Below are 13640 nucleotides of genomic sequence, written 5' to 3'. Positions count from 1 at the left end.
CCGTCGGAAGCGGGGGGGCTGAGTCACGGCACCCCCGGCACAGCCCGGCCATCCCTGCCTTCCCTATTTTTAGCCTGGGAGAAGGAGGGCCACGCCTCGGCCCGAAATCCCGGTGTTCCCCCGGCAGTTTCAGGTGAGGGCCACGTCACCCCGCGGTTTTTATTGCCCGATTAACTTGGACTGCGATTGCTGCATCCCGCAGAACGGTTTGGGACGTTTCCCAGCTCCTCCTTAGGCAGTTACCACATTTATTTCCCTCCTGGGAGGATGTTTTCTTGCTCCTTTGCCCAGGTTTTGCTCACCTGTGTGTCATGGACTCGACATGACCTTCCACTCTCCCAGGTTGCTCCAACCCGGCCTTGGACACTTCTCTGGGCAACCAGTTTTTTTGACGGCGGTGTTGTTTTGAGTCACATCCTCTCCAGGGATGACACAACTCGTGTTGGGAACACGGTGCCTTCCCTGGACTCAAAATACAAAGGGAATTCTTCATCCCTGAGGATGAGCCATGTTCACAGGATAGTTTGGGTAGGAAGTGAGCTGTGGGGGTCACCTGGCCAGAGCAGGACCCCCACCACCCCAGTTTAATCCCTGAGCAGCAGAACTCTCCCAGACTCAGCCTGGGCTGCGGAAGGAAACCCTTGACACGTTGTTCAAAAGTAATTATTTTTATTTCAACTCTATAAAGTATACAACAGGCACTCGGCAATTACAGCTGCAGGGAAAGTACAGAGCCAAACAAAAGCAGTTAAAGTTTATGAAAAAAAACCCCAAAGTTCTTCAGTCAACATCAAAAGAGTGCAAGCGGCCACCGAGCGGGGGGGGGTGACCGACATCTGTCCGACAAACAAAACCTCTCCCGTGGAAGAAGAAAGCTGGGGGAAATAAGGATACAAACCAAAGGGATGGTGTAAAAACCAGCATAAGCCGGGGTCGGGGTGAGAGGGAATTTCCCCTTTTGCTGAGAAAGCCCTCAAGGCGCCCAAGTCTCGGTGTCAGGGCTGGGGAGCTGCGGATTGAGGAGCTTCCAGCTTGGCAGCTCCGCGGGAGCACCGAGGGCTCGTCCGGGCGGTGGCTGCGGACGGAGGGGACCGGGGAGGGGAAAGCACTGTTTTGTTGAGTGGTGCAAACGAGCTGCGCCTTTGCCTCGGGGTTTTAGGGCAAAAAAAAAAAAAAAAAAAAAAAGGCAGGCTGGGTTTACAGCGAGTGGATTTTTTTCCAGGTGGGAGATTCCTCGAGGGGGGGGGCGTGTAAGACGGGACGGCACGATGGGTGGGATCTGCAGGGCTCGGCGGAACAGGAATACCTGTCTACGGACTGCTAGGACGTCAGAGAGGAATTCGACCCGCACATAAACATTTATACATTTCACAGAAATGACTCTGTATCTCATTAACAGATACACAGCTCTGGTACATTGAACAGAAATAAGAGAACGACTTCATCATTTCTGTAATTCGTCAGTTTTAGATAATAAAGGCTTAGAAACCGGTCGCAAGAAAGAACTGTAAAACGCAGCAAGCTAAGAAAGGACGACAGTTTGAGGTGTGTTTGTCTTTGTCATGCAGCATAACACCAAATTTGTCATTTTTTTTTTTTTATAAGATGCCATGGATTTAAGGCACTTGCAACAATGCCAGATAGCTAGTCATGTTCTCAAACTATGGGACGGATGAGTTAACAGGACAGTTGACATAAAGTTTAATAATACTGACAAATATGACATTAATTCAAGTCTACCTTGAGCTAAAAACATTACATTACAAATAAGGAAATGAAGGAATAATGCCATGGGGCTGGAAAAAGAACAAAAAGTTCAATGTGTACCACAAAATACCGACACGAAAATACCTATTTACAGAAATAGTCGCTCGTGGTCCTGTTGGTAAAGAAGAGTTTGCTGTGGGAAATGCAGCGCTGGGAGAAGCTACGGATCAGCCATGTGGTCATGACACCAATCAACACCCTGCTCTGAAATATGGGAGCTGATTTCAGCTGGAATATGGGAGCCTAAATACACCCTCCTCCCATAGATTAGGGAAGGAGACAAAGAAATAAGGACACAAAGTGGAAACACAGAGGCAATGCCTTGTTGTGAATATATATATATATATATAAAGCAACTTAAATATATTATTATAAATGAAGGCTTTTATCATATACATAGTGTGGTGTTAATGCTTGGGAGAGGTGATGGGAGTCGAGTGAGGGGTTTGATATCAAAATAAACTCATATTCAGTACAGGTATTGATTCCTGTGCTTGGCACAGGGAAAAAGGGACGGGAAAAAGAAAAAGAGCCCATTTCAAACCCTCCTTCCTGTCGTGTTTTCAGGTTGCCCCCCAAATCCTCGTGGTGCTTTTGCCACCCAGCAACCCCTTGCCTGCCACAGCACGAGTGTCATCGTTTTGGGACAAACTCCTCTCTACGTTCCTACAGAAAGTTCTCCTTGTTGAGTGAAACTCCAGGGGGGTGTGAGTGAAGAATTTGGCTGCTAGGCCTGTTCTCTCAGATGCCTGGTGGATATTTTAGCCCTAGTGCTCAGCCTTGGCTCTCAGGGTCGTCCATCCCTCAGATAAAGGTGGAAAAGCCAGGAGCTACTGCCTTTTCCCGGCAGTTTGGAAGGCAGACAAAGTTCCAATGATTAAAGAACAGCAGAAATAGCCTGAAGTGACTGTGCCAGCTCTGCTGCCTCACCCTCTGGAAAACAGGGAAGGAAATCCTGTGCCACAGACTGGTTCCAAAGGTGAGCCAGCTCATGTCTGCTGGCAAACAGCAGGACACGGTCCACGCTGTCAAACAATACACTCTGTGAAGTTGCTTTCATCAGAAACATGGGAAAGAGTTGGGATTTAGCATCAGGGAAATAATATTTTACTGTTAAAACAGACATTTTCCACGGAGTATGTGGGCAAAAGTCCTTCTCAGCAAGAGCTGCTCTCCCCACTCTCAGCTCCGGGCAGCGCTGAGATGAAACGGGGCAGCACCTGCTCACCCATGGCAGGGCTTGGAATGACAGGGTCTTTAGGTTCCCTTCCAATCCAAAACTATTCCATTATTCTATGATGCTATGATTTTTTGAGGTCCTAGAGAGACCGAAACCTGATGGGTTTTGTTGGATAACGGGATACTTGAAGTCAACAAACGGGCATCCAGGACGGAATTATGGCCTATAAATCAGAGGAGACTGTATTCAAGCAAAGGAAAAGCAGTGGAAGTCAGGGAAAAGCATATCCTGATACTGTTTTCCCCAGGTTGTTTTTCCACACGATGACTGTGGCCATTACAGTGCCCTAAATGTGATCATCGGGGAACTCGCGCCGGTGACACGGAGACCTTGCACAAATACATCCAATATCGCTTTTCCATTTAATTCCATGGACTTCCCTTAGCCCGGAGAGGCATCAGGATTCCATTTTTACAGGCAATATTACACCAGAGCCAGCAAACTGGCCCAGTACTTGGCTTTTAATGAGCTCTGCACTAAACACGGAGGAGATGGAGACATGGAGACGTGGGATCATCCAAGAGCGACGGAGAACGAAGCCTCTTGCTACATATCTCTCAAAAGGTGGTTGAGTGACCAGGTGAGGGATGGACATAGCACCTAAAAAGGACATTACAGGTCTTATGTTTTCCCTTTGGGTTCTGAAGAGGTCAAAGTCGAGCTTAATTTTATGCCTAAATCGACAAGACCAGTGGGCTGCTGCCGCCTTGTTACAGGACCGTGATCCAAGCACTGTTTTATATGTCAAACAGATTAGTTTCCTGATTTTTGTTTTCATTCAGGGATGTATTTGTACCAAGGGAAAGGAAAAACAAACCCCAAAGGTGGTGTTGCAGCGTGAGAGAAATGACCCATATCTGCCTTCACAGGATCTCGAGCAGTTGTGCTTTTGTTCTACCAGGCTCAACAAAAAAAAAACTCTCCAAACCAAAGAGGAAAGGTAACATTCAGTCTTGTTGTGGTTCTGCTCAGAAAGGAAAAGGACACATTTCACCACTGCTTTGACATGAACTCTTTGGCCGGGCCCGCCGTGGCCTCCTCCGCTCCGACACTGGGAGGGAGCCCTGCGGAGCTGGGAGGGTGGGAATAGCCCAAATCCTGCACTGTATTTGGCTACAGCACTGAATAAATTACTACTGATCCTACTGATAAAGCCAGTACCTCGCAGCTACAATTGGGTGTGTCTTACACAATGTATCTCCTGACCTTGATAATTAAGAGCGTAGCAAGACCTCGGCGGTGACAGAAAACATGTTTCTCTACCGGTGAAAGGCTCTGTGTCAGGACCACCATGTCAACCCCCAGGTTGTGTTCGAACAGAAAACATGAAGAGCACTATTGTCATCTAAGCAGTAAGTCCTAATGCCACTGGAGTTCCTGTAGCAGCATCAATCAAGGCATCATGGTGACCCCGAGCACGAATCCTCCCCAGTTCCGTTCTCTCGGTTTCGCTGGCAGCCACGTCCCAGGAAAGCTGTCCTCAGCAAGGCAGAAGCAGGTAAGAGAAAGACATTAAAAATCTATGTCCCATCCTGAGTTGTCGTCAGGGGGTGGCTCGTCACTGTCCTCCGGGAAGCTGTCGAAGTTGCTCGTGTCCGTTGGAGATGCGACCTGCGGGAAGGGCGACAAGGGGTGGACATCAGGGGGATGGACATCAGGGGGATGGACATCAAAGGGGATGGTCATCAAGGGGATGGTCATCAAGGGGATGGCCATCAAATGGGACCTCTGCAGGCAGGCCCCCCTCATCTCACAGCCGTGATCATTCAGGAGCACCCACTGCTGCCTGTGACAAGCCAGGGAAGGGCTGCATCCCACACCCAGGAGGATTCCCACTGCCTCCCCACCCTCCTGATCCACGCCCCCTGGGGTTCAAGAGCAGCTGTCCCACCCCTTGGCACAAGGTCATCAGGAAAGACTTGGAAAAGCCTCCCCAACGCCCAGGATTTCCCAGTTACGTCTCCAGGATCCTGCCTTTACATTTCCTGACAAGTGTTGCTCAGCCTAAGGATCCTACTAGAGAAAACCATCTTTCCCAGGATAAGGCCAACCATGTTTTTCTTTTGGAAATAAGGCCAACCACATTTCTTTCTTGGAAATAATGTCATTTATCTACCATAGCTAGATATTTGCTTTTTTTTCTTTTTTTTTTCTTTGCTTTACAATAGTGAGGGAACCTTTCTTACAATGAGACCTTGACACAGTGAATTCAGTTTAAAAAAATAAAGAATGCAAGAACAGAGCAGCAGCTCTCCAGCCCAAAATGGGGAGTGTCTTACTAGAAATGGGGTACTTTAAGCCTTACCCCAAGCAGGCAGAGCAGGCTGGAGGGGACTGCACAGCCACAGGAGAGCTGGGAAGGAAATCCTGCAATTTTTAGCCATTTCACTTGTGTGGAAAAGCCAAAGTCAGAGGCCAACTGACAGTCACAGAGTCATGGAATGGTTTGGGATGGAAGGGACCTCAAAGACCATCCAGTCCCACCCCCTGCCATGGGCAGGGACACCTCCCACCAGCCCAGGTTGCTCCAAGCTGCCCAACCTGGCCTTGGACACTTCCAGGGACCCAGGGGCAGCCACAGCTTCTCTGGGCAACCTGTGCCAGGGCCTCCCCACCCTCACAGGGTGTCCTGTCACTCCAGAACCTTGGAAATAGTCTCTCTCCATCTTTCCTGCAGGCCCCTTCAGGCCCTGGAAGGCCATAATTAGGTCACCCAAAGCTTCTCCTCTCCAGGCTGTGCTATTGAGGCTCAGCAGTGTCCTGGCAGCAGGTTGTAAATTGGGATCTTTCCAAAAATCCCACGGAATAAGAGCTCAGGAGCAGCTTTGGATTGCCTCACTGGTAGTGCCATGTAACTAATGAGAGTTAAAGAGCTGGGAAAAGCCTTTTTCTTCCAAAAAAAATTAGCTAATCTGCATGTTCAGCCCTGCTGGCTCCTTCCCAGCCACGTAGGAGAGGTGGATTAAAAAAGGGAAAATGGATGTGTCCCCATAAAAGTGGGTATTTTGGGTCCCTTTTCAGATGTGGCTCTTACTGGCAGTTGGGACTTTGCCAAAAAACTTGTGGAAAACAAGGTGGAGAGGGACTGATGGCTCTGGGGTTGACAAGAGATTGTCACCAGCCCCATGAACCTTCAGTCTATATGGGGTAAGAGCAGTGTTGGAAATGCCCTTACTAAGAGAAAAATCCACTAAAACCAGCCAGAAAAACACGCTGGGGCATTTCCCAGGCTGCACAGATAAAGCAGGGATTGCAACTGGATGTAAAGGAGCAAACTTGACTTCATGGTCTGACAAGAAATGTGGTGAACAGTGTGTGCTGCTTAATTAATAGGCAGTAAAAAGAAGCCAAGGCCAGGCTGGACGGGGCTTGGAGCAACCTGGACTAGTGGAAGGTGTCCCTGGAATAAGATGGGATTTGAGGTCCCTTTCAACCCAAACCATTCCAGGACTTTAGAATGAGCTTAACAAGAAAGAAACCAAACCAACCAAACCCAGCTTTGACTTATAAAACACAAATGTGTTGTTTGGTCCCTCTGCTGCAGGGACACGTAAGTCCTGCTTTCTCCCACCAGTAACTCCCGCGGCCCACGGGGCAAAACAGGGGGATGGGAAACCCCCTTGATCTTTGCTGGCTGCTAAGAAAACGTTGGGATGGCAGATTTAGCCCTGGAGCTGTGGCTGTGCTGCTGCAGGGGTTGCAGCAGGGAGCAGGGGGTGCAATTAAACCCGGTTGCTAATGTCATTCCGGGTGATCCCGCGGGAGAGGCGCGCACAGAGAGGGATTAAGCCGAAACAAGGAGGGGAGGCTGCAGGACAGAAGGGGCCAAGGTAATTTCTATCAGCTAATCCTGTTTGGTTTCCCTTTGCAGCTGGCTTTGTGGGGAGAGAGCTCACAAAGACATCAAAGGAAGAGCTTTGCTCCAAAGCAAAATGAGCGGAGCTGTCCCTGCCCGGCTGCTCCCGGTTAAACATAAACTAGGCCGGAACGGGGCTTTTCATGGAGGATGGGGATGCAGGGAAAAAAGGGTGAGGAGCACAAAAGACAAGACAGAAGGAAGGGTTAAGGCAAAAGAAAAGGGAGATGGCACACAAATCCCACTTGTCTTTCCAAAAGAAGAATAGAGGAGAAGGGAAGAGGACACGTCTGAGGGAAGGGGGGAAAGGGGCAGCTCTGCACCGAAATGGGAAAAGGAGATGGAGAAACAAGTGGAGCAGGTGAGAAAGAGAAAAATGTGTAGGAGTGAGTGATGCTGCCCTGACCTCCTGCTGCCAAGGGCACTTTGTATGGCCATACCCTGCCCAAACTGCCTTCTCCTGGAAGAGCCTGCCCAGAGACCAAGCTGAGCTGGGAATGTGTCCAACGGGACTCCTTCAAGCATCTTCAGAAGAAATGAAGCACATGCTGTTCCCACTGAACCACTGCCTGAAGCTCACAACATTCCTGAGGGAACTCAGTGGTGATGAAGGAGAAAACAATGAACTTACACTTGGTATTATGGGAGGAGTCAGTGTCCCTTTCCGTAACCCTTCCCAGTTAAAGCCTTCGAACCATCTGAAGGGAGGGAAAAAATCCAGCAGTTACACATTTGTAGCACAGAAAGAAATGTCAGTTGTTTAAACAGTGGGTTTCATCTCCCACACATGTCACCCTCAGATCCTTTGGAATTTTTCCTGTCATCTCTGTATCTGTTTTTTTGGGACTGGAAAGGAAACGTGGGCAGTGGTGATCCCAAATCCCCAACACTCAGGAGAGAGCCCTTCCTCACTGCAGGTGTCCTGGAAGCTGCTCCTTCCCTGCAGTATGAGACCCCAAAATGTCCTTTTTTCATATGAAATTAGCTCCCAGCTTAAACATCCACTTCATCCATTCCTGTGCCTTTGGGGCTGGAGGAGAGAAGGTCCAGCATGGATGGATGAGAGAACCTGTTTCTGGAATGGGTGATTATCCCATTCCAGCAGAGTGAAAACTCCCAAGACATCACTTAATGACTCCCATGGGACCAAAAGGGATGAAGAATTTACATCATGGATAGAAAGGGGTTTTTAGCAGGACATTGAAATGCCTGTTGCTGTGGGTTGGATCTGCTGGCTGGTGGAGAAGACACTCACTTGTGCTTTTGGATATCTTTCACGCCGTTTTTCAAGTTCCCTAATCTTTCTGATGGATTGTCCCTACAAAAGGAATAACAAAGCAGTTATTTCCTTAATCCTGAACAACTGATTTCTTTGCACACAACATCAAGGTGATTATATTTCATCCACTTACCTGCATAGTTTTTTAATTAAATTAGCAGCATTTTTGGCAATCTTCTTTGGAAATTCAATCATGTCTATTCCCCTTAATATGATGTTATAGGTCTTCATGGGGTCTGGGCCTGAGAAGGGGGGACTTTAGAGGGGAGAGGGAAATAAAGATTAAAAGCTTGTCTTTAAAATAGCACTGAAGACTGATAAAATATATATACAGATGAGAAAAGGTAGGTGACAACTAGCAATGCCTTGGTCTTAACCATTTCTCAGCCAAGGAGCTCTGGATTTCAGGGATGGAAGTACCAAGGGGAAAAGTTTTCCAGAGCAACACGTGTTAAACCTCTTCTTTCCATGGCAGCCCAAGGAAGGGGGCTCTGACCAACACTCACTGGCTAATTCTCTGTTTGATGCTGTGACATGATTTAGGTGGGGATTAACTGGGCTCCCACCCAGCAGGGACTTGGCTCCAGCCCTGAAGGACAAGCAGGGTGAGGTGATGGATCCTCTCCCAGCTCCCGTATCCTGGAAGTGAGCGACGGGGACGAGCTGAGAACTTCCAGGGAGCCCACGCTGCCCACAGCAGCTGTAACAGCCAACACTAATGTGCAAAGCTAAACAAGGCACGGGCTGGATACAGGGACCCACATCCCCACAGTGCCCAGTCCACCTCCTCCTCTTCCTCAGCTGAGAGCAAACCCTTTCTCTTTCCCCACCAGGGCCCAAAATGACCGATTTGAAGTGGAAAAGCAGCTGGTGAGGTCCAGCCCAGCACATGCCAGCCCTGAACCTGCCCCGGCCTAATCAGGGTGACACCAGCACAAACAGTGGGATGTGTTCCCAGCCCCGATGCCCATACCTGCCAGTCAGGAGCTCATACATTAGGATTCCCAGTGACCAGTAGTCTGCTGAAATGTCGTGACCTTTGTTCAGGATGATCTCGGGGGCCACGTACTCCGGGGTGCCACAAAAAGTCCATGTTTTCTTTCCAAATCCTATTTTCTTTGCAAAGCCAAAATCGACCTGGGGAAAGGGGCAGAGGGACGTCAGGGCAGGGCATGAGAGGGAATGTCAGGCCTGTGCTCTGCTCCTCTTGAAGTGAAGCAAGGCAGAAAGCAGGTTTCCTCGGGGGAATTTTCTCCCAGTTAAAGCACTGTGGGTTGTTCCAGGAGCAGGCAACCACAGGGACCTTTTTGCTGATTTGTCCTTGTAATGGAAAAGGAAAGTTCTCACAAGAGAAGAACAAACACCAGCACTGAGGGTTTCCTGGGAGTTGTAACTTCCTGTCACTCACAGCTCAGGTTGATTTATTTTGCTTTTGGTTCTCTTTTAAATTCCCACCCATAGCCTGAGCAAGGAATAATTTTAAATTACCAGAGAGCCAGGACAGATGGGATATTGGGAAGAAATTCTTCCCTGTGAGGGTGGCAAGGCATAGGTTGCCCAGAGAAGCTGTGGCTGCCCCTGGATCCCTGGAAGTGTCCAAGGCCAGGTTGGACGGGGCTTGGAGCAACCTGGGCTAGTGGGAGGTGTCCCTGCCTATGGCAGGGGTGGGACTGGATGGTCTTTGAGGTCCCTTCCAATCCAATCCAAACCATTCCATGATTCCATGATTTAGGCTCAACACTGGCCTTTTTAGCATCTACTGCCAAGTTCTCTTTTGGATGCAGTCCAAGTGTCCTCCCAGGTTGCTGGAGGCTGTTGGGATGTGCTGGTGGGCTCACAAACCTCAGAATGCCGCTGGCAAGCATGAAAAATCCGATTACACTGGGAAGGGAAGCCCTCTGGGGCCTGGGCAGAGCTCAGGGTAACTGTCCCACTGCATTCCCAGCTGTCCCCCTGCCCTCGGTGCCCTGCTGGCCCACAGCCATGGGCTGTAGCCCACTCTGCTGGCCCTGGGGGGCTCTGAGATGCTCCTACACCTTGTGCTGCTCAGGAGCTCACATGGTCACGGCCCCACAAGGGATCTGGAACACTTGTGCCATCCTGGATGTGGGTCAGGGAGATCAAAATGTCTCAGGAGCTGGGGGCTGGTGATGGGACCAGTAGAGATCCAGGTCCAGATCTTCCTGGGGTGGGGAGAAGGGCAGTCTTGCATCTAATCCCCCTGAGTTATCCTCTGTCATCCAACACCTCGCTGTCCCCTGTCCCACACACGCTTGACCCCAACTATTTTCAAGCCCTTTCAGTCCCTCAGTAGCTCCCAAACAGCTGGGTGGGTTTCTCCCCGTGCTCTTTCCTAAACATTTCGGGAGCACAGATCTGAACTTCCAGCCGGAATCAGCACTTCCCAGCCCAACCCTGAGCCCTGCTGGAGGCTGGGAAAACACCCTTGTCCTGATCCCATCTCAGCACCTACTGCTGGCCACCCCCAGAGGCAGGACCCTGGCCTGGGGGGGTTCTTCTTGTGACCTGTGTCCCCTCTGCCCTGACACCTCCCGGGACTCTTTTTGGGATGCTGCAGGAACTCACCAGTTTGGCATAACCTCGGTGATCCAGAATGAGGTTTTCTGGCTTGAGGTCCCTGTAAATGATCCCTTTGGAATGCAAATAGGCAAAAGCTTCCACCACACACGCCGTGTAAAACCTGGTCGTGGAGTCCTCAAACGAACCTCTGTGCAGGGAATGAGGGAGGGAAAAGGGATAAAGCCATTAGATGAATCCCTGGGAAGTGCATCCCTCCCATGTGGACTTCACTCTTTATATCAAAATACACAAATGATAAAATATCTATAAATATGATAAAATACCTATAAAATATCTATACTGTTCAGTAGAATCACTCTAATGCCTGGGAAATGCCTGTTGCTCAACTCACCTTTATATATCAATTTATATATCAATTTAATTCATATCCATTAATATAATAATAATTTGATTAATATCCATTTTTGAAGTTAACATCTTTGCCTTCAACCCACCTTCACATCTTAAAATACTTCGGGTTCTTTCTAGAATTAATTTCTATAATTAGCAATACAATTAATATTAAATCTTGGGGCTTATTCTGCAATTTAGAAATCAAAACTTACAAATCATTATCTTGCAGGCAAAAGGTGTATTTTTTTTAATTGCAATCTTTGGCTTTTGGGTGTTCAAGCCATTTTGAGTCATGGAGATGAAGAAGTCCTGTATTAATGTTCCCAATGGAGACAAAAGGCAGAAGGATCACAGCTGCTGGGACTCAGCTGCAAGTTCAGCATAAACTGCACTTCTGGATCTTTGTTTCAGCACCAGTTTGCAACCAGTTTTCCAAGGAAAACCATGTCCCTCTGCCTGCTGGGAGCTGGCTGAGCTCAGGAGCCAGTCTAAGCTAGGTGGCAGCAGAAGCCCAGCTTAAATCCCGGAGAATTAAAGATGGAATTATCAGGCTCTGACAAAAGGACGTGACAAATCCAACCCACCACCTCCTAACTTTGCTACAGTCCTTGCTTCAGTGGTCCAGAGAAGGCTGCTGGGAAAAGGAAAAACTACAAAAAAATTTGTTCTAGGGGATTAAAAGAGAATTTAACCTTTGCTTTCCCAGCAATCTCTCCGAATTTAATTCCATGATGTTCCAATTACACAGTTACAACTCCCTGCAGCTTTTCTTGCCCCACATGCACCCACCACCCACCCCAAATGCTCCAAGGTCAAATCCTTCCAAATCATTCCAAGGGAATGCCAGGACCACGTTTGCTTGGCCATTGCAGCCTGGGATGTAATTACATGCTTTCCTAACTATTTTTTTCCCACAGCACTTCTGCATCCTGATGGAATAGTGCTCCTGGCAGGGTGTGGATTTGATGCAGGATTCTGCTTCCCAGTGGTCCTGGTGCAATGCTATGGGATATCTGTGCTACCAGCACATGCACAACTCTTGATCTCCTCCCACTCACTGCTGTTGGACCCAACTGGGCCAGAAACACGGGGGAATATCAACAGGAATTATTGCTCACAGTGTCCCTGTGGCAGAGGTGGATGTTGCTATTCCCAGTCACAGAGGGTGGGTAGAGGAGCAAACACAGGGATGAAAACACCTCTGGGATGGGAAACTGTGATTTAAGAACTGTACCATCAGAAGGACGTGGAGCTGCTGGAGCGAGTCCAGAGGGGACACGGAGATGCTCCCAGGGCTCCCCTCTGCTCTGGAGCCAGGCTGGGAGAGCTGGGGGGGTTCACCTGGAGAAGGCTCCAGGGAGAGCTGAGAGCCCCTTCCAGGGCCTAAAGGGGCTCCAGGAGAGCTGGAGAGGGACTGGGGACAAGGGATAGAGGGACAGGACAAGGGGAATGGCTTCCCACTGCCAGAGGGCAGGGTTAGATGGGATATTGGGAAGGAATTGTTCCCTGGGAGGGTGGGGAGGCCCTGGCACAGGTTGCCCAGAGAAGCTGTGGCTGCCCCTGGATCCCTGGAAGTGTCCAAGGCCAGGTTGAACGGGGCTTGGAGCAACCTGGGCTGGTGGAAGGTGTCCCTGCCCATGGCAGGGGGTGGCACTGGATGAGCTTTAAGGTCCCTTCCAACCCAATCCATTCCATGATTCCATGATATCAGAAAGCATTCCAATTTGTAGGACCACAGTTTCCTCCAACTCACCTGTCCCTGAGAATTGTCCAGAGCTCTCCCCCCAGACAGGCTTCCATCAGCATGTACAGGTACTTGCTGTCCTTGAATGTCCTGTAGAGCCTGGTGGTGCCAAAGCAGAAAATCCCAAAGAAATCCGTTACCCAAGTGTTCCCACTTCCAGGCCTGGTTAATGGCTGGACTGGGTTAATGGGTGATCTTGGAGGTCTTTTCCAACCCAAACAAATCTGTTGTTCTAGGATTCATCCCAGGACTTTTTGCCTAGAGAATATTAATTCCTAGATAATTCTTCCTGTGCGTCACTACTCAGATAAAATTTGGCTTTAAACCCCCAGAGTCTGAATCAGCTCCAGTACTGGGCAATACTGATTTCCGGGGTAGCACTCACCAGTGTTTCAGCTCTTTCCTTACTCTGGTATTGTTATTTTATATTATTATCTCCTTGCTCTGTGTTGACATTGAAAACCTGAGTTATAACATGACCATTATATGTAATTCTGTATATTATATATATGTATTCTGTATATATTATACAGAGCACATATTATATATCACATATTATATATGTATCCTGTGTGTGCATATATATATATATATATGTATATATACAAAAAATCAAAGGTCAGCTATAACTGAGCATTACATAAGGTTAAAATTTATGGGTTTAACAAAAAAAAACACCAAACCACACTTACTTCTTACCAGTTGGCCAAAATATAACTTATCTTAATAAACATTTCAGCTACATGAAGGTTTACAGAAACCTTCAAGAATCCAAAATGTGAGTAACCACGTATTTTTAATTGCTTGGTAATTTAAATGC

General features: G+C 48.5%; 1 protein-coding gene across 1 annotated transcript in view; it reads right to left on the bottom strand.

Annotated features, from left to right (window-relative positions):
• Window positions 1-652: 652 nt before the first annotated feature.
• PRKG1 (protein kinase cGMP-dependent 1) overlaps window positions 653-13640 on the bottom strand; it is a 31152-nt gene continuing 18164 nt past the window's right edge. The window contains exons 4-10 of the mRNA XM_039383098.1: window positions 12830-12919; window positions 10729-10870; window positions 9116-9279; window positions 8276-8398; window positions 8119-8181; window positions 7495-7561; window positions 653-4618 (exon numbers count right to left, since the gene is read on the bottom strand). Coding sequence (XP_039239032.1) covers window positions 4520-4618; window positions 7495-7561; window positions 8119-8181; window positions 8276-8398; window positions 9116-9279; window positions 10729-10870; window positions 12830-12919 — 748 coding nt within the window. The 3' untranslated portion in view covers window positions 653-4519. The remainder of the gene's footprint in view (window positions 4619-7494; window positions 7562-8118; window positions 8182-8275; window positions 8399-9115; window positions 9280-10728; window positions 10871-12829; window positions 12920-13640) is intronic.

Source organism: Pipra filicauda, unplaced genomic scaffold (assembly GCF_003945595.2).
Source record: "Pipra filicauda isolate LSUMZ 115617 unplaced genomic scaffold, ASM394559v2 scaffold29_size4552773_pilon, whole genome shotgun sequence".
Lineage (NCBI taxonomy): Eukaryota > Metazoa > Chordata > Aves > Passeriformes > Pipridae > Pipra > Pipra filicauda.
This window is presented reverse-complemented; position numbering and strand designations above follow the sequence as displayed.